General features: G+C 41.4%; 1 protein-coding gene across 2 annotated transcripts; it reads right to left on the reverse strand.

Annotated features, from left to right (window-relative positions):
• Window positions 1–8135: 8135 nt before the first annotated feature.
• On the reverse strand, window positions 8136–14498 carry LOC104934671 (treacle protein). Of its 2 annotated transcripts, none has more exons than XM_027286959.1 (6): window positions 14372–14498; window positions 12348–12700; window positions 12135–12210; window positions 11725–11803; window positions 11176–11359; window positions 8136–11066 (listed from the first exon to the last, which is right to left on the reverse strand). In XM_027286959.1, exons 1-6 carry the CDS (start codon window positions 14481–14483, stop codon window positions 10521–10523), a joined length of 1350 nt encoding a protein of 449 aa, XP_027142760.1. In that variant the 5' UTR covers window positions 14484–14498; the 3' UTR covers window positions 8136–10520. The 2 variants fall into 2 exon arrangements, with proteins under 2 accessions (XP_027142760.1, XP_010748693.1); XM_010750391.3 differs by having other exon boundaries at window positions 14290–14475.
• Between the last annotated feature and the right edge of the window lie 5827 nt (window positions 14499–20325).

Below are 20325 nucleotides of genomic sequence, written 5' to 3' on the forward strand. Positions count from 1 at the left end.
CGTTTCCCGCGTAAAGTGTCCCCTGCTGCCACCTAGCGACGCAACGAGAGAAGTGTCCCGTTTGTTTGTGGGGTTAACTCAGGGTAACGAGGGCCAGATCTAAAGGGATCTATCAACAGAATATGGAAGAGATTGGATATAATACTAACATTTTAAAAATAACAATAACAATAAAAGTTATAGACAAATCAGAATCAGAAATACTTTAATAATCCCAGGAGGAAATTATTTTTGTTACAATACTCCAGGTATACAAACAAACAAAAACAACATGTGACAAAGAACAAAAAGTGATTGACCATGTTTGTGTCAGATTACAGAAGGGGGTGAAGATGATGGTGTGTATGATGCTGCAGGCAGATGTTGGGTTTGCAGAGGGAGGGATGTACAGGACAATGATGCACTGTTCTGTAACAATTTTGTTTTCATTGTCACAATTATCTTTTTAAATTTTTTTTATTTTAAATGACAGTGTAATCAAATCTAAACCAATCAGATGTGAACAAATCTAAAAACCAGTTATTCCTTTCTTTCACATCTGGAGTCAGATAACAAAGAATAAATTGTATTGAACACGTTAAACTTGCGCATCTGAACCTCGTGTTCATTTTAAACATGACTTATTATGAGTAATGCAAAGTCTGTTAACATTTAAGTTTAAAAAGTATTACTCTTGCTCTTCTCTTTCACAATGTTATTCAGAAAGTAATATTTTGTGTCACATATACAGATATATAACACCAGCAGTTATGTCGGTTCAAATGCTTTGTTATGTCAACCAAAAAAGCCAAACATTCCAGCCATACAGTATCTGACAATCATTGACAATCCTAGAAGGCCATAAATAATATATTATAAAAATTAAGCTTCGGGCCACATGAAATCTGACTGCGGGCCACGATTGGCTCCCGGGCCATACTTTGGACATCCCTGCCATAAGTAGTCATGCATTCATACATTTTATTTCCTCAATTGTCTCGTGATAACAAGTAAAACATTTTATTTGTTTTCTCAAGATAATGAGATTAACAACAATAACAGTATAAAGAAGGAAAGGTTAACACAGGGCAAACAAACAAACAAAAAACAACTTATTATCACAAAAAAAAAAAAGTATGAGTACATGACTGATTAGGGCTTTAGTTTAGAGTTCTTACATGTATGATCATCTGAAAATGACCTTTGATTGAGCCTGTTCTACAGAGGGAGCAGGACCTCCTCCATGGAGTCCGGCCAAGCAGTAACCTCCATGGCTGGGAAATGAAACCACTGGGAAATTGCCAAAGACTGTAAGACCTCGAACGTCCACTTGAGGCTGGCTACAGAAGATTTCACATAAGGATTGAAATGTCCAACTTCACAGCAGAAATAAACATGTTTACAGCCTGGTACAAAAAACGGTTTTGGTCTCTATAGTTAATTTAACCATTTTCACCACCACATGGCAACTGTACTTTTTTAACTCACCCATTCAAATTATATTAATGATTAAATTTACATATAATTAACAGTGAGGACGCTTTGATTGATAGGTGGGTGCTGTTATAAGTGGCTTGTTTTAGCAACTAGGTGTCAATCGGCTTGCCTCAGGTCTGCTGATGATCCATGTATTTGCCGATTTTAAGAATAGCTGGTAGGCGGAAGATGCAGGATTGCCAACATGGCTTCAGCCAGAGCAGGGATTTTGAGCTACACAAAAAAAAGCCCAGAACTGTAACCCTACAACAACAAATTAATGAACAAACAAGTTCGAAAAAAAAGATAAAACTTTGTCACACATACTATTAAAGTCTCTGTAAAGGCAATTCTGAGATTTTTTTCAAAATACATTAAATATGTTGGAAAATAGCTGCTGAAAACACATGAAAAGGTTAAAACAGCTTTTCACTAGTTTTCAGGATTTTTTGGGCAGTCCTAAAGGGTGGCTCAATGACGCTGAGGCCACCCTGAGCATACCCCTGCACCCCTAGAAGAGAGATAGAGATTAATATATCTTGCTCAGAGTGTTTCAAAAGTAGACATGAACTCATCTGACATGTTTCATTCACTTCAAAATTGCTGCTTGACTGCTCCCACGAGGAGATGCATTCAGCAAACACGCCCTCACAGTCCTGGAGCTGAGAATACTGCTCATTTTGACCCGATTTTGACGTTGGTCTGAGACATATTTATTCTTACTGACTTTCTTACTGACTCCTTCTGACTGAAGGGCAGTCATTTAAACTTCTCAGTAAAGTATAATAACCCTTAAATAGGAGGATAAACTACATTTAAGTGTATATGGTATATATAACTTAATATTTAAAATGTATAATATGTTTATGCAATCAATTCAATTACTTATTACTCTGGAGCAACATTTGTCCATAATGTAATCTCAATGAAATGATATCTAAATACTGCAGCGCATGAGCAGCAGAATGATTAAACTTAATGGATGTCACATCCATGATCATATGACCAGGTTTTTATTTAGTTATTACTCAGTCTTCTTCTCATCCTGCAGCTTTGGTTCATTGAGGTGTTGAATTTTGTTAAGCCAGCCAAAGTCAGTCCAGATTTAGATAAAGAGTTAATGTGGACTAATTATCTTTATTTGCTCTAATTGTTCACTATCATCCAAAAAACTGTCCACAATGTTGCATTAATTTTTCTTCATTTCCAGTTGCAGAAAGACCATAATCTCCTTCATTCACAACTATTGCCTAATTAATCACAGATTAGTAAAACCATGGGAGTATCAGGTGATCTCCATTTCCTTCCACTGTAGGCCCACCCCCTCATTTTTTCTGATGTGGGTCAACTGAGTGCAGTTGTAGTAGTGTGAGCATGAATGCAGCAGTGAGCCCGAGGCTACACCAGTCTGCCAGACCCCCACCACTACTAACACCACCATCCTCCTCCTCATCTACAACAATCCACGACCATGCTTTCACTCACAGTGCTAATGTTGTTTATAACCACCCAGTGTCGGGATAAAACTGCAAATACACAGCATATTATAGTTTGCCAGACGTGTTCCTATTGCAGAGTTATAACTATCATTAAGATTCAATATATTCAATTCAATAACAGTCATTCAATATAGCTACATTCAATTACTCCTACTGAGCAGCACAGCCCCGTCATCAACCTCTTCATATGCTGATTCATCAAGGATACATCTACTTACTCACTGTTTACATCCATGTTTACATGCACACTACTGCCTGCTTTATGTGAATAACTAGACTGAGCTTTTAAATGGTTTGCAGTACCACACGTTGGTATCTGGAAGGATATCTGGTAGCTTAAAGGAAACCTCTAGCACCACAGAAGGACATTTGAGAAACCTTCATTGTACAGACTTTTTTTTTTTAAGGTGAAATGTGAGCTTTGTCCAGCAGCACAAGCCTCTTTGTGTATAGAAACACAACAGTGGATCCAGTTCACTGTGATCTTTAGTAACTAATATGTATATATTGTAAAAGAGAATTGGACTGCAACTTAGAGTTTTGGTTATTAATTAATCAGTTAATCAGATTTTTGGATTGGCAGATATTTTCAATAAGGCAGACATGAAATTTAATATTCATAATTAATAATTCATAATTAATCACCTGAAAAAAAAGATATTTTTGCTTTTACTTAATAATCCTTTTATATCTACAGTGGGAGCAGGCCCTCTTCCATGGTGGCCGCCATGTTAAAACATCATGTTTCTACAGTAGCCCAGAACAGACAAACTAAATACTGACTCTAGACAGGGCCTTTCAAGTGTTGTTTCGCCTTTACACTAGGTTGACGAGGGTGATATGAGGAGATTGAAATGCAATGATCACACCACTAGATGCAACTAAACCCTACACACTGGACCTTTAATCTCATTTAATCGTTTATTTGGTTGGTGACTCTTACTGTCCAGTAAAATACTGTGTGATTTTAAATTGTTGTTTTGTGTGAACCCCAAACTATCAACCACTTTTGTGGAAGCTATTAGGGATCCAAATGAATAATAAATAATAAAGATGTCAAAATTTGCTTTGAGAACTTGTAATGGGAATTTTTGGCTATTTGCTGAAATTCTATAGACCACACAATTAATCAATGAGTCAAGAAAATCAAGAATCAGAGTCAAGAATAAATAACAAAAAGAATTAGCACTAGTGATGTTTTCAGATTTGTTTTTCAGCAGTCAAAAATCTAAAAAATATACAATTTACAAACATATAAGATAAGAAATCTAGTAAATTCACACATTTAAAAAAGCTTTGAAATCTCAAAAATGTAACCTTCATTTTGGTAAAACAACCTGATTAAATATGCATTTACAAGAACGCCTCATTCTGGTTGTACTCAAATGACTAACGAGCCATTTAACAAAGCACTCTCTCACATTTACCCATCCATTTACCTCCTCTTCCACCACCACCACCACCACCACCCGCGATGAACCTGAATTCCTCATTGGCACCTCACATGTGCTGTCTGCCCCTGCCCCTCCCTCCCTCTCGCTCCTCTCTCTCTCTACAGCCAACGGTATTATGTAATGACACCTCAGCACATAATATGACAATACCACAGATATTTCTATACAGGTACACACAGAAAAACAACAACACATGGGATCACATGCACACACGCATGCTCTTACTCACACTGGGCGAGCAGTGACTTCCACTTGTCTGTGCAGCTAAAACAAATATAAAACAGCATCACGGGGGCGTGTGGAGAGAGCTGCATGAATTAATCTATTATATTACTGGAATGCCAGGCATTTAGTCTGCAGTTAATCCGAGTCCAGTATCTGCAAAGCACTAATTGTCTCTCACAAGTGTTTCCTTTCATTTGCTGACCATTTTCCCCCAACCTCCTCGACATACTAAATCATGACATGGTGTCAGCTGCGCGTATTATATTTGCATTATTGCGCTGCTATAAATATTACATAAGTGCATAATTTATGACTCCATTTAAGATATTCTCTGTGTACCTTTTTACGGCGTTTTGATTCATCATGTGTGTGGTTATGATATATTTCATCACGCTGACCCAGTTTTATTTCATTGTATCAGACAGGGGCTGTAAATCATCTTAGAGGATACAATCTCAGGGGACTCTGCTGTCTTTACTTCACACATGGGCCGCAAGGACCTCTGGGTGTGTATCAGTATCAGAGTGCACGTGCATGTACTAAATCACAAGTCATTCCCTAACAGTGTATCTTAGTTTCTATTTTCTTCTCATTCATAAACCTCTGTTTGCCAACACTGCCTTCCCTTTCTTGTTCTTGGTATATCCTACGCGGTGTTTCCCCCTTTCACTAACTGTACTTGAATAATTGAGCAGTCGTGTAAGATGGCGTCATCACAAGCATGCTCCCGAGAACACATTCAGGCCAAAGAAACTGATGAGGATGTTATTTGCCTGTAGCTCGGCCATGCCCCAAATATCACACACAATGTCATGAGATACACGTGCGTCCTTGAAAATGTAGTCCTTGTATCTCTGTCTGTTTACCATGTCCCCTGTTGGTGACATCACTATGATGGGGTACACAGATGGTGGGGCAGAGCAACATCTCTCCAACCTCCACGCACTAAGAAGGCCCATGACCATTTGTAAGCTCTGGCAAAAGGCAGAGATGACTTCGAAGTAGCTCAGATTTCCATCACAGGGCTTTGCTACTGTGCAATTTTAATGAGCATCGAGGCTGTTTTGGGACTAGTCGGGCACTCAAATCCCCTGAGGACTCGGGGTGAGTAAGAGCAAGTGTATGAGTGTGCTCCTGTCATATATTTGCCTTTGTGTGAACACATGAGTGTGTGTTTAGTTGTGGCTTCACCTCACTCTAGTTTTTTATTGGAGTGCAGTGAGTGAATTATGGGGGGAGGGGAGCTCAGAATAAGTGAATAAGCACCTCATTGTGTCACTCCCTTCCCTTCAGCACATGCAGCAGAACTGGACAGACACCCCTTAAATCATTGACTTGTTAAAGCCAATAAGGGGATGTGGAACCACAATTAAAACCTACACACGGAGGGATAAGAGGGGCAGTAAGTTCATTATGTGCAATCCTATTGATGCACAGACACACGTGTTCAATTAATCCAACACATGCTTGCCGGATAATGAAGTGAGCTCATTTATGATGCAATAACAATGATTTTTCTCAACCTTCCGCTGAGTACGTGCTGTAATATAGACGTACAAATGCAACATGTTAAACTGGCTATAACGTAGAGTGTATAAAAGTTGTAGACGGTGAAGTGAAAAACAGATGGGTGGAGCTAATGTGAAAAAATCATTACTATTGAAAACAAGTAGGAAAAACAACTAATGTCCTCCATTTTCCCCAAAATTGAGTGAGGTCAGGTCTCCTCCCTGTGTGTGCCCTCCACACATCCTCTTCCCGTCCTTTTCCTCTTGCCCCTCATTTCCATTCTCCAGAGGAGACAGGGTGGGCGAGTAGTGGTGGAGAAAGGGGGAGAGATGGAGGGCATGGGCTTCTCTGCTAAAAACTGCATGGATACAAGGGGGGGCCGGGAGAGAGTGAGGGAGGCAGAGGGGAGGGAGGAGGTAAGGAGGGAGGGCGGTCTCTGTTGTTGTAACGTAGCACAGTCAGTGTGTCAGAGACAGGCCCATCACAAAATCATCTAGTCAGTGTGTCAGAGTTTGCAGTGGGGAGTGGCGTACGCATGTGCATCTGTGTTTATGACTTATGTGTGTGTGTGTGTGTGTGTGTGGCATGGGTGATTTCATCCCGTCTGAGCAGAGAGAAATCAAACCACACCCTCTTAAAATTTGCCACACTGGTGCCCATGTGCATGCAGTATCCATGGATGTGATGCTGGAGCAGAGAGAAAATGGTGAATGTTTGTTTTAGTGTGTTCGATTCAGGAATTTTGAGTCAAATTAAATTTAGTATTTGATTAAACATATGAAATCAGAGCTGTAACCAACTAAATTATTTTCATTATCATGTAATATGCCAGTCATTTGTTTTTGTTTCCCATTAAATTACTTTAATCATTTAGTCTAGAAGAAGTCAGTCACAGTGAAAGATTTCCATCCCAGTTTCAGAGAACACATTATTTGTTTCATCTGACCATCAGTCCATAACCAAAAACAATGATACAAAACAGATACTCATGTTAGTGAAGCTGCAAACAGAGAATGTATTTGCTTAAAAACAATTAAAGTCAAAATAGTTGCTGATTAAATAGTTGCAGCTATAAAATAATTTTATCTTTATCAGTACACCGCTTTGTGTCTACAGCTTTGCTGATTTTCACCACTGATTTACAGCATATTGTGATGTAAATATTTTATCAGTTATGTTACATAATATTATATAATATATAACTGTGTTGTAGTGTCAAAAAAAAAGCTCTCTCCTCTCTAGAAACAGTTTTTTGGTCTTAACAGAATGATTTGGTTTTGAATGACCAGATCAGTGAGGTCAACTTTCAACTTCCCAGCCTTTGATTGTTTGTTAAGAGGGACTGAACTCATCACGCCTCGGGGCAGAGATCAGACTTGAGCCCCCGTGTGACTGCCAGGAAAACACTCCACAAGAGACACAACCACGGCCGGCTGCTTCCAATTGGAGGTGTTTACTCATTGTGATCTCACGAAATAAACAACCAACCCACACAAATCTAGATATAAGCTAAAGCAGTGTTTGCTCTGTCGAGGCAGCTGGTTGGAGGATCATCTAGCCCCCCCGCTGCTGCCAGTCAGATTACGTGTGTGTAGTCTCACACCCTGCTGCCCCTCCTTCTAGTTACCCCCTTCCCTTCCTCACCCCCCGCCTTCTTACCCCGACACACGCACACACACACTTCAAAATGTACAGTCTGTAAATCTGCACCCCGTCGAGCCACACATCTGTTTAGTGAGAGCTGCTTTCCAAAACACGATTCTTACTCACACCGTCGCATTTCGTAGAAAAGGAGACAAACGGAATAAATACAAATAAATAACAAAACACAGTTCAGCTTTCAAAAATGTGTCATTTAATAAAACATGTTTTCCTTTTCAGTATTATTGAAAAAAAGTAGCAAGAAGAGAAATATCATGTAAAGATGTGGTGAGAGAAAGAGAGAGAGAGAGAGAGAGAGAGAGAGAGAAGTTAAGTTTAGAAAGAAAAGATACTAACGGGATTGAGGGAGATGAAGGAGAGAGGGCAAGGGCAGACGAATGCAGCAGAGTGGGGGAGGGGAGTCGAGGAAGGTGTGTGTAGGGGGGGGCGACTACCGTCAGCTTTTACAATTTAAGAAGAGAGAAAAGGCAGCTGAAATAAACAAGACATGTTATTTCTGACCAATCAGCAGCGGTCACTGCGAGTAGAAAACATACGTGAAAAAAAGACAAACAATGAAAAGTGCAATTTGTTTTTTTTCTCTGTCATACCACAACCGTATAAAAACAGGAGTCGGGTGGAGATCACCCCCCCAGCCTCTGATCAGCTACTGGCACATTGTACCGTCGTGATGGGGTCGGACTCTGGGTCTGTGACTGAAGGTTTATGCACTCCTTTCTCCACAAACATGGGCAGTAACATGGAGGCTGCCAGTGGCTGTGCATCAGACAGGGTGCTTTTTTTTTGGACGAGTCTGATACGTGAATATATCTTTCCCTCCCCTCTATATTTGTGTAGTGTATGAACCACTCACACCAATTTAAAAATATTTTAGTCTAGATATTTACAATACTTTTTGCAATATAGGCAAATCCAATCACATCGCCATTAGAAGAATATTGTGAGCAGATTTCCAAATAAAGAGAGAGCGCCTCCTATCAAACATCTAAATTAGAAGTGGAATTAGAAGAATAGCAGCAGTAGAGGGTGGTGCAAATAAAGATTTCCTCCCTTACATTTAGAGTTTCTGTTTGTTTGTTTTTTTCAAGTTTTCAAGAGCACCAGCTATAAGTGCAGTTTAATCTGTTCCTCTGTTGATCAGAACCAAAACAAAAGCGCCAAAAAGGAAGGTAACACTTTAAATACACTTCATGACAAATAGTAGCCACTGCTGTTGGTGTGTGTAAAAGTTGGAGATGTAGGTGGAGCTGGACGACTGTTTTTAAGCAGTAGATAGTTGATGATGATGATGCTGTTGGTTTTGTTGCTGTGTGAAGCGAGATGAGAATGACTACATGTAGGCGTTGGTGATTGAATGTGTACTGGTTTTCTGGAATAAAAGCAAACAATCCAAACACAGTAATGAATGCACCGAAAGCACCAAATGCTTTTCTTGAACACATCCTATTTGGTAAAAAAAGGCACAGTAGTCCAAAAAGTCCAATCATAAGATTTCTCTTCCTTCTGTTTCCTTTCCCTCCTCATGATAGCAATAAAAACCACAAACTGTCAACAGCATCGTCCAAAAAAACAAACTGTAAGCCAAACTATGCGTGTGCACAGCAGGCGATATTCAGCTGCCCAATAAATAAATACAAACAATAAATAAATGCAGTGTCTCATCTACACATGAATAAATTAATTGTGGGACTTAAGAGTCAAAGGTCTTTGAGTGGTCCTTGTTTTTGTTTTCTTTACCCTTCCAGCTGGTCTTCCCTGGATTTTCATGACCTCCCTGTCATGGACCGGGCAGAAAGATCTGATCCACAGCGGGACAAGAAATATTACGTAACCTCTGATCGATGTGATGTCACTGCTTTTGATGCCTTGCCGCTGATCTGCCAGCCAAGCAGCCCAAGCAGTTCTTGGATTACATTCGTGAAGTTGATGACATCATTTTTTCCACAGTTCTCCAATGACTCGAACACACCACACGTACAGTATAATGCTGCAGTCTGTACACTGTATTTCTCACTTCACTAGCTACAAGATTCTCACTGACTTCAGTGTCGCGTTTCCTCTTCAAGACTCACTTCTATCTACAAGTGGATGTAAGGTCAGATGTGTCTCCTGCCATGAGGCTAGAAACAAATTCACCATGTGTTACTCACTCTGGGTCGAATCTTAACTCATCACAGTAAACCTTGGAAGCTTTCATACTCAAGCAGAGAATGACAAGACAGCAGCTTTTCTAATTTCAGATGGAGTGTGTCCCTCAAGTTAGACGTCTGCCCAAACAGCCAACTCTGAATATACTGATTGCTTTCATGTTGAGGAGGAACCATTATGTGCTCCACGTTTTTGTCCCCCTCAACCACAACTGCTTTTGTGCAAATGTCTAGATAATTATGCAACTCTCGTTTGATTCCTTTTAAAGATTACGCCCTGTCTGAAATAACTGTTGTAAATGTGGTCTTGGTAACGGGTTTGTGTATGATCCATCATTTTTCTTCAACATCCATCACCTACAGTACTTTCCTCCCCTTCTCTCTTTAATGCATCCACAATCACAGCCTCTTCCCTTCTTCCTTTCACAGCAGCTCTTAGCCCGGTGGTAACAAAGCAAGGCTGCTGGCTCTTTGCTTGTTCAGTGCATCAGGTCTCTAAGGGGGTGGGGCACACTCTTGGCAAAGGCTTGAGTGTGACATGAGGAGATTGATTTTTAACCCTGACAGGTCTAGATGTTCTCGGTCTCACTCTCACTCTGTTGTCCGGCAACAGGCTGGCTTTGGCACCGGATTGGCTTCTTCGGATTTTTGGGGTGCTTGTGAGGTGTGGTAGAAGAGATAGAGCTGTCTTGTGTAGCCAGACTGCCCCGCCTGACTGGTGGGAGGACAGCGGCAATGGGCTGGTTTTCATTGTTCCCTGCCACTGATGTGCCCTCGTGGGAAGGGCAGGCCTTTCGCGGGGACAGGATGGGGGCAACGTGAACCCACGTGAGGCTCGGCTCAGAGCTTTGACCTGCTTTGTATTGTGAATGCTTGCCTAGTTCCTCGCTGTCACTGTCCTTTCCCTTTGGGTCCTCATTTAACTGGCTGTTACCGGCCACATCTGGTGAATTTTGGTTTGCATCAGATGCCAGTGATGGAGGAGGAGGAGGAGGGACGTCCCTTTCATCGCAATCTTGCTTCACCCTCTTCTCTTCTGTACTGATGCGAGGACACTTGAGAAGCACAGGGGAAGGCGTGGGGGAGTCTGTACCTGTCCAGCTGAGTCTGCGCTTCTGCAAAATGAGCAGGACAGTAATTTGGAAGTGAATATGGATATCTCAGTTTATGGTGGTGTTGGTGGGACAGGGGGGCGGTCATCATGTTGTTTGTGTGTGTTCTCACCTTGACGGGAATATGTAACTGATCCCTGTGCTTGTGTGGCGGAGTGGAGCTGGAAGTGTCTCGGAGGGAACAAGTGGGGGATGCGGTGACACTGGAGGCTGTGGAGACAGGCTGAGCAGGGATCTGAGGAAACCAAAGCTTCAGCATCATCTCCACCTGGAGCAGGGTGTTCAGGTACTTCTCCCTAAAAATAAGATAAAAATTTAAAGTGAGGAACAGATGGCCGTGCAAATGTTTTACTGCACAGGAAAACATCTGGACATTTACAGGCCTGCATATAGATCTGGATACATTTTCTTCTGAAGTTTGGAGTTTCTCTGCACTACCGGTGAATGCTGTAACTCTACCTCCCCTGAGTACTGTTCAATAAAACATGGAACAGGAGAAGAGGCTTGAAACGGAAGACTACCTCACTGATCCCGCCTTGTTATAACTCTTGATTTAATCATTTGGTAATATGATAATCTAAGACGTGGTGTGATGCAGAGGGATACTTAGTGTGGATGGTGGGACAGTGTGGATGGTGGGACAATGTGGATGACATCTTACCCGCTGTTAGGTCTCTGTAAAACCCCGACGATCCTTTGGATTCGATCCATGGCAACGCTCTGCTGGAAACTACTCAAACCTGTCAATCAAAAACATAATAACCCAGTCAGCATTTGCACATGTAGACAGTCCCTCTGACACACAGACATGTGCGCAGACCACTTTCACTTTATGATATTGGAGAACTCTTGTGAGCTGATGAGTCAGCCGCAAGACAGTCGCTTCACACACACTGCACTTTGGACTACGTCAATAGACTGCGTCAATACAGACTGCTGCACAAAGAAACACTCTATTGCAATGGACTGTGGCCGTTCAGATCATATAAACCAGTATTCAGCATCCACAACTTTAGCTGCCACTCTGCCACACACGTACTTGACTGAAAGCAGTGATGTAAGGATGCTTACCACGGTCGAATCGGCCTCTCTTCAGTCCATTCAGCAGCTCCAGCAGCGGCTTCACGAAACCCTGTAGCTCAGCACACTGACAGAGGAAGAGGGAGAGAAGATAAATTACTACTGAGTTTGGGTTAGGCCTCGCTGTCTGAATCAGTCTGCTGGGCTTTCCTCTGCACACACATTGCTCTGTCATCCCTCCTCATCATCAACCAAGTCCTTTACCTTTTGAGCAAACAGCAAGTCTCCCTGTGATTTCGGGATCTGGCCTGTAGGATCCGTCTCGTCCAAGCTGATGTGAGCCACCTTGCTGCTGCTCTCCGACCTGTATGACTCCTCCTCTTCCTCTTTATCGGTGTAGCCGCCACACATCCACTGGGACCCGGGACTCTCCGATCCTCTGTCTTCAGTGGCCGCAGCCCCGCCCACGCCACTGATGATGACGGAGGAAGAGCCGTCTGTCAGGAAGACATCTGTGTCTTCCTCCGCCTGCTCCGAGTCGCTGAACAAGAGGCTGTCGCTGGAGCTCAGAGAATCGAAGGAGGGCTGAGAGGAAGTGCTGCCCTGGGACTGCATTGCTGTTGGGGGGAGGAGGGGGAGCAGTAGAGGGTTAGGGTTGTTGTCAATGATTGTAAGAAAGAAAGAAACAACAAAAAAAAGGTTTGGCTGGACACTAAAAAGCAACATCTTTTAAGTTGTTACTAGAGTGAGAAGAAGTGAAATGCATGGAAAGAAAATTCATTGATTTCCATTTGGCAATGTGCCATTTTTCTCCCAAATATAATAACCCCAATTAATCAAAATGGTGGGTATACCGGTGCCCTAGTTTAACATGGTGCAGAGTGGGACTGTGGGTAGGCAGTAGGCACACAATGGTAGTGTATGTCTGGCTCCCATTGAGGAGATTGGAGACTGGAGAGGAGAGTAAAATGTGAGGGGGATGGGAGCTAGTAGAGTAGTGAAATCAGAATAAGCTCTCTCTCTCTCTCTCTCTCTCTTGCTGCCTCCGGTGCTCTCTCTAGCCCCTCCTCTCTGTCTCGGGTTTGCTCTCCATCCCCCCCTTTGGATTCACACAAAACTCTCTCTTTGCTCTACGGCTGCATTTCTGTATGCCTCTCATCTCTCTCTCTGCTCTCCCTTCAGCTCATCCTGTTCGTTATGCACACAAGCCTGGTTGCTCCTCTTCCTTTCCTCTTCCACAGACCAGCCCTCCTCCTCCTCCTCCTCCTCCTCCTCTTCTTCTACTCACATTTTACATTCTGTATTTTGGGCCATGTGCCTCTCTCTCTCTCTTTCCCTCTCTGATCTGTCTTTCCCTTTCTACCCCTCTCTGAGTGCCTGCTGATCTCTAATCCCACCAACACACAGGGGCAAATTAGAGGGGTGGTGGGTGGGGTGTCACAGCTTTAAAACAACATGAGAAATAAAAGTCTAAACCACCCAATGAGTGAGGAACATAGAAACATTTCAACTGTTCAGCTTTTACAACACACACACACACACACACACAACGCCTCGCTGTTCACATTTTACATGTGTCTGATGGCTGGCTTCCCCTCGGGCAGGTTGTTTCCTCTTAAAAAACTAAATGTCACGTTGTTTACACGCAGCTGCATGAGTCAAAAACTGCAAAAACTTAAAACTGCATTCGTTCCTTATTTCTAATTCATGCTGTCTGGGATGGGGGTGGAGATGGGATGGTGATGGTGATGATGGTGCATGTGTCGGTGCAGTCTGCACAGGTAGGCATGGACCATGAGGCTGCGTCTCAGGTGTTGGCTGCCTGTGTCTGCGCAGCACAGCAGCTAACACACACACACACACACACACACACACACACACATATTTATATACAAAATGTCCCGCATATATACATTAGTAACAAAGCTACAGCTTTTAAAATGTCAGAAATCAATCCGGGTGACATGGCAACAAAGTAAAAATCAAATATGAGAGGAAATATGATTTAGATATAATGTTATGGCTTTATAATATCAATATAATTCAGCATATATAGAGTAAACAAGACAAATTAATAGCTTTGGGCTGTACCGGGAGCTCGTACGTTAGCGGGACAGGAAATTCCTTTAGGCTAGCCTGCCAACTTCAGGAGACGTTAGCGTTAAAAGAAAAAATAAAAATAAATAAAGCCGTTGTAGACACTCACCTTCAGAAATATGAGATTTAAAAAAAACAGCAGCTACCCGAAACAAAACGTCTCTATCTCCTAACTCTTCGTCAGTACACACCCCGTAGCTGGAGCAGCATCGGAGCGCCCAGCATCAGCTCTGCGCCGCCCGGCCGTTCATCGGTTTCTGTCTTTGCTAGCTCTTTCTCTCGGCAGTTTACGAGCATCAACATGTGCGGGAATCCACGTGCCCACGTTTTGCGCGAATCCTATTGGCTGTCATCCCAGCGGCGGCGCACGCCATTGGTTAACCCCTCCAGCCAGTGGTTGCTTTACTAGCCGTTGATTGGACGTCAGCCCGGGCACTCACGGTCCCGCCCACTGATGTGTCGCTCGTGTGTATTGGTGTCGGGCAGGGCCGCGCGGCTCTACTACAACAAGCGAGCGGGTGTAAACACACGCACACGCGCTACGGCGCTTGCGCGAGAGATGCACAATATGTTCTGTGCATTTGATGTACACAGTTTACATGGCGCCGCCTCCTCCTCTTCACACTGACTCCCGAAACACCGTGAACACGCCAGAAAATGAGAAACCTTATGCAACCCAGCTCACCATTCATTTAGTTTTAATTGAATACATGCAGATCTGATGAACAGCAGCAAAGCACGCATGACTTTCCCACCTCACTGGTGAAGATGACAGGCTATCTAATCAAGAGTTTATCATTCAGAGGTAGAAATAAATAATTTTTCACATACAACAGACTTGACAGTGTGTCAACAGAGCATATGATTTAAACGCTACTTGTTACAGCAACATAAGAAAATACGCATAAATAAGAAATATATAGAAAAAGGATACACTAGAAAAGTTATATACACCTTTCAAGTATCCAAATTTTCATGTTGTATACATACATATATATCTATATATAACTGTAAATCTAATAAACACAGGAAAAAGTAATAAGTATTGAGGGTTACACACATTGCCAGCAATAGGTCAAACCATTATTCCAACATAATTCTTTAACCCTAACGGACATATCTTTACTAATGTAACCGTTTGTCTAAAAGTGTTATATAGTTTCAGTCTTGTGTATTTACATCAAAAGATGTGAATTTCCTGTATGTTCTTCCATTTCTTTTGTGGACAAACAAGTTCTGCAAACATCTTTAAAGATACTATTCTGTTACAACAAATTGTTTGCATTGTTGAGGTTGCGATACTATTCTGTTACAACAAATTGTTTGCATTGTTGAGGTTGCAAAACTGGAAAATGTGGCTAAAGGTAACAAAAAGGTGAAAAAAATGAAAGAAAAACAGGTGATGTTTTGTCTTATTTTGTTACAAATGTCATATTATATGGCTTTTTTTTTTTTCAAATAAGGCAATCCAAATTTAAGTTATAAAGGTTTTACCAGAATGCAATAAGTAACTTTCAAGGTCCATGATCTATGGCATGTGGCAACATCCCCCTCTCTTCAGGGTAGTTCGTAAGTGAACTCAGTGACCCTCACTTAGAGCATGCAGAGCTCAGTACTATACCATCACTATGTATAGACTACACACACATCATCTGTCCCATACTCATCATATATATTGGTAGTTTCTCCCCTTATAAGACTTTAAACGTAGGTTGGTTATTATGCTGGCTTTTAATGATGTGAAATGCCAGGTTAAAGCATGAGGAGTGGTGGTGGATGCCTCTAAGCGCCTTGCATGTCAGGGATGAAGGACCTGCCCTTCCCCCACTATACATACAACATACACACGAACCCATCGACCCCCTTGCCTCAACCCACACACATACACACAACGGGCTGTGTCCTTGATTGATTGACAATACCTACCTTTGACTATTGCAACAACACACAGTCACTTAGTTACCTCAACACCAGGTGAGCAAACCATCCCCTAAAGGTTAACCTTTGGCTATAGTAAACTTAAGGAAGGAGTCCTCTTTGTGTATACTTAGAAAGGACCAGGTCAACAGAAAAAAGCTTTCCACCCCCAACAGCATTCCTCAGCAACATATGAACCCGTTGAACCTCCTCTGAGTTCATCAGCTCTGAATACCACCCCCACCATTTCCATCTCCCTTCCCCAGTTTGTCCCATCCCCCACCTGGTTTGTGTGTTTTCTCTCCATTCCTCTTCTCGTTATCATCCCTTGTATTGACATGCTTGAGAATTCAATAGGAGTGATCATGTTAAGCCTAACTCAGTGGATGGTGGTGTTTTTGTCAATGAAGTGGGTCAAAGTTCAGCTCGTCATATTATGTCCCTAATATGGAAACTAAAGGCTTTCTCAGTTTGGATAGTCAAGGCAGAAATGGACTCAGTTATGTTGCCTCTGATGTTTTAATACAGTGTAAGTGATTTGTAGATACGCTGCTGAGGCCTTCGATGACATGTAGACCAATGCAGGAGATGATCCTGTGATTTATGTCTGGACAATGCTGCTTAATTACATTTAAGATATATTGAATATCATGTTAATATGCATTTAACGCCGTTTGTCTCATTGTGTAAGAATGCAGCCGTTCAGGTAGTGAAAGCCTGCAGGAGTTCCTTTCAGGTCAGATACACCAGTGGGTGTGTTGAGAGCTCGACAACAGAAATCCGACCCACCTGAGCGAAGACAGAGGCCTAAAGAGAGACTAAACTGTAAACTGTCTCCAGACTGGTTACAGAGGCTGAGCAACATATCATGTTTCACCTGGAAACCAGGACAGCTGGGAAACAATTACACACACTGCTGCTGTTGTGTCCTCTCTGCACTGCACCTGTCTGTCAGTCTTCGTCTTCATCCGCCTCCTGCAGGAATTTTACTGGCACGTTACAATAAAACAAAAGAACCAGATGGAAATACATATTCCCCCTCTACTGTTTGTGTGTACGGTTGCATGTGCTGCAGTGACTGGGCAGTACAGTTCATATTTCATGGCATAATAAGCAGGAATAGTACTGTTAAATTATTGTTTGTCACATTCAAAGCAGTAATTTTTTGGTCTGAGGCAGACCATGACATGGTTATTATTTAGTTCTGCAATATTATCACTGCTCCTTTTGAGATCCTCTTGATCCATCTATTGACATAGATGGATTAAGATAAATCATATATATAATCAATCATAAACATCGAGAATCATGCATTATAACAGATCATTTCACCATAAATCACAATAGGCATTAACATCTATTCAAAGCCAGAGAAACGCCTTCTTCTGCCGAGGCTGCAGCGGTCCAACCCCCCGCCTTCTCCCCGCTCACATTTGCGGTGCAGGGGCATGTGTTCATCAGTAAACAGACGGATATTCACATGTCGTTGAGACGCTCCGCTGTTAGATTTGTGAATGAAATTCAGATGACACGCCCCCTACGAAGACACGACCAATAGTGTGTGAAGACACATTAACCACGCCCACTCAATGGAACGCCGAGCGACCAATGAGAGGCCGGTAAAGGTTACCACTGTTGCATAATTCGGCAGAAGCGCTTCACGTTTAAGCGGGCCGGCACACAGTGCGAAAAGATGCAGCTGAGAGACACTTAGAGACCCGAAATATACAGACTGAGGATATTAGACAGTAACAGAGTATAACTTTAGGTCATCGTGTGGTTATAAAACATTGCATAGGTTTATCTATCTATCTATCTATCTATCTATCTATCTATCTATCTATCTATCTATCTATCTATCTATCTATCTATCTATCTATCTATCTATCTATCTTGTATATCAACATTTGTATAATACATGTGTATCTATATATAACTGTAAATCTAATAAACACAGGAAAAAGTAATCAGTATTGAGGGTTACACACATTGCCAACAATAGGTCAAACCATTATTCCAACATAATTCTTTAACCCTATCGGACATATCTTTACTAATGTAACTGCCTAACTGTGTAAAAGTGTTATATAGTTACAGTCTTGTGTATTTACATCAAAAGATGTGAATTTCCTGTATGTTCTTCCATTTCTTTTGTGGACAAACAAGTTCTGAAAACATCCCCAAAGATACTGTTACAACAAAGTGTTTTATCTATCTATTGTCAATATAATGGCTGGGTATGTATATATACACTGTTGCCCATGAAGTTGTTATAAAATATTTTTACCCCCCTCCATGAAATGATTCTGACAATGTGATTTAATCTTGATATATAACGTGTATCTTCTCAAAACTTTATTGATTTGTTGATCAATATCTTCCAAACATACCACAGTGAAATTAAACTACAATGAACCTGTTCTGTGCATGTGTGTGTAAACCTGAATGGGCTTATTTATAAAGTTAAAACTATACAGTTATAGAAAACACAACATATAGAAAATAATATGACTACATAGAATGATGACAAACTAGCAATACAATGTAATATATGTATGTAAAGCAATAACAACAATAATAATATAGAGTAGAAAATGTGAGTAATTGGAGGTTAAATCAATGTAATAATTTCTTTACTTTTTTATGTTACTTTGTTACAAATGTAATATTTTATGCTTTATTGTTAAAATAGGGACAATCCAAATGTAAGTTCTAAAGATTTTACCAGAATGCAGGAAGTCACTTTCAAGGTCAATGATCTATGGCATGTGGCAACATCCAACTCTCATTAGGATAGTGTGTAAGTGAACTCAGTGACCGTCACTTGGAGCATACGGAGCTTAGTGCTATACCATCACTATGTATAGACCACACACACACACACACACACACACACACACACACACACACATTATACATTATATTTTCTAATGTAGCTGTGAAACATAATATCCCCTCAGATATGAACACTGTTGTTCCATTATTGACCCTCTATAGAGCAGGTCAAAGGATTGTGACCAATCTTTACAGAGCTGCAGGAAGTAATGATGGCAGAATGTAATCTCTGTGTTACAGTAGATTTTAAAGAAACAGTCGAAATTATGTCACATGGAGAGGGCTCCACCTAGTGTTCAAAACTGAACACGTCGTCCAGCTACCATAAGTATGTTCATAGATGTAGCCTGACCCTTTTAATAGACAAGACTAGTTTTTGTCGGGACAACAAAACACCAAGACACCAAACATTATCCTACACAGAATGATGCAAGCTGATGCAGTCCTATCAGAGACAGTTAGATGTTGAACGTTCCTACAGCATTTCAAGGAATCAGGCAGGAAAAGCACAAGTCTTACTGATGACATTAGTGATGACACTGTGCTATTTGGAAACTGAACACTTTGGTGATATTCAGCCATAATTAATTGTGTAATGTCTTCTGTGAAAGAGGCCCGACATGACAAACAAATAATAATGATAAAAATTATTTACTATACACATAACAGTTTCATATAAACTGCTTTAATTTAGGATAGAAAGGAAAAATACACATTTTTTCAGACCAAAAATTCCACTTTTAATAAAAAACAGAAACATTTAAATATACAGTTAGACATATAAGATTTATATAATGTCACATATTGCCTACCATGAATAAGCAATGTATACAATTCACATTCATAAGACAGATGTCAATGACAGGGTACAGAGTGGCAAATCAAACAATGTGAGGAAGTACAATCACTTTTGAACCGTTGTACAACCCTGTGTTACACCTCGAATGAGAGCTCCTCATCCATCAGTAACACTTTTTGGAGAGTTTAGCAGCTCTCAGATCGACACACGTTCATTTCCTCCCTCTGATCTGTGAAGTTCTGCATCATATGCCCCCCCTCTTTCCCTCTCTTTTACCCCTATTGCCATTTTTTATACCCCACCATTGTTCCCATTTAGGACCTTCCTTTTCTGAGCCCTGTCCCTCTCTCTATCCACTTACCCTCATTTTTTCTGCAACTTGCACAGCATTAGTTCTCACTCACTGGTCCCTCTATGTGGTCTTGTTTCTTCCGCTCACACTTACTCTCTTTTCTTTTGATACTTTCTCTCCATCTGTCTGTTACTGAGACTTGTTCTGGTGCCCTGTGTTCGAGTGTGGAGCCAGCATTTAACATCTACACTCACACACTGTTTAAACCGAGCCGTGGCAGGTGGGATTGCTGGACTCAGTCA

Source organism: Larimichthys crocea, chromosome XIII (genome assembly GCF_000972845.2).
Source record: "Larimichthys crocea isolate SSNF chromosome XIII, L_crocea_2.0, whole genome shotgun sequence".
In the NCBI taxonomy this organism is placed as follows: Eukaryota; Metazoa; Chordata; class Actinopteri; family Sciaenidae; genus Larimichthys; species Larimichthys crocea.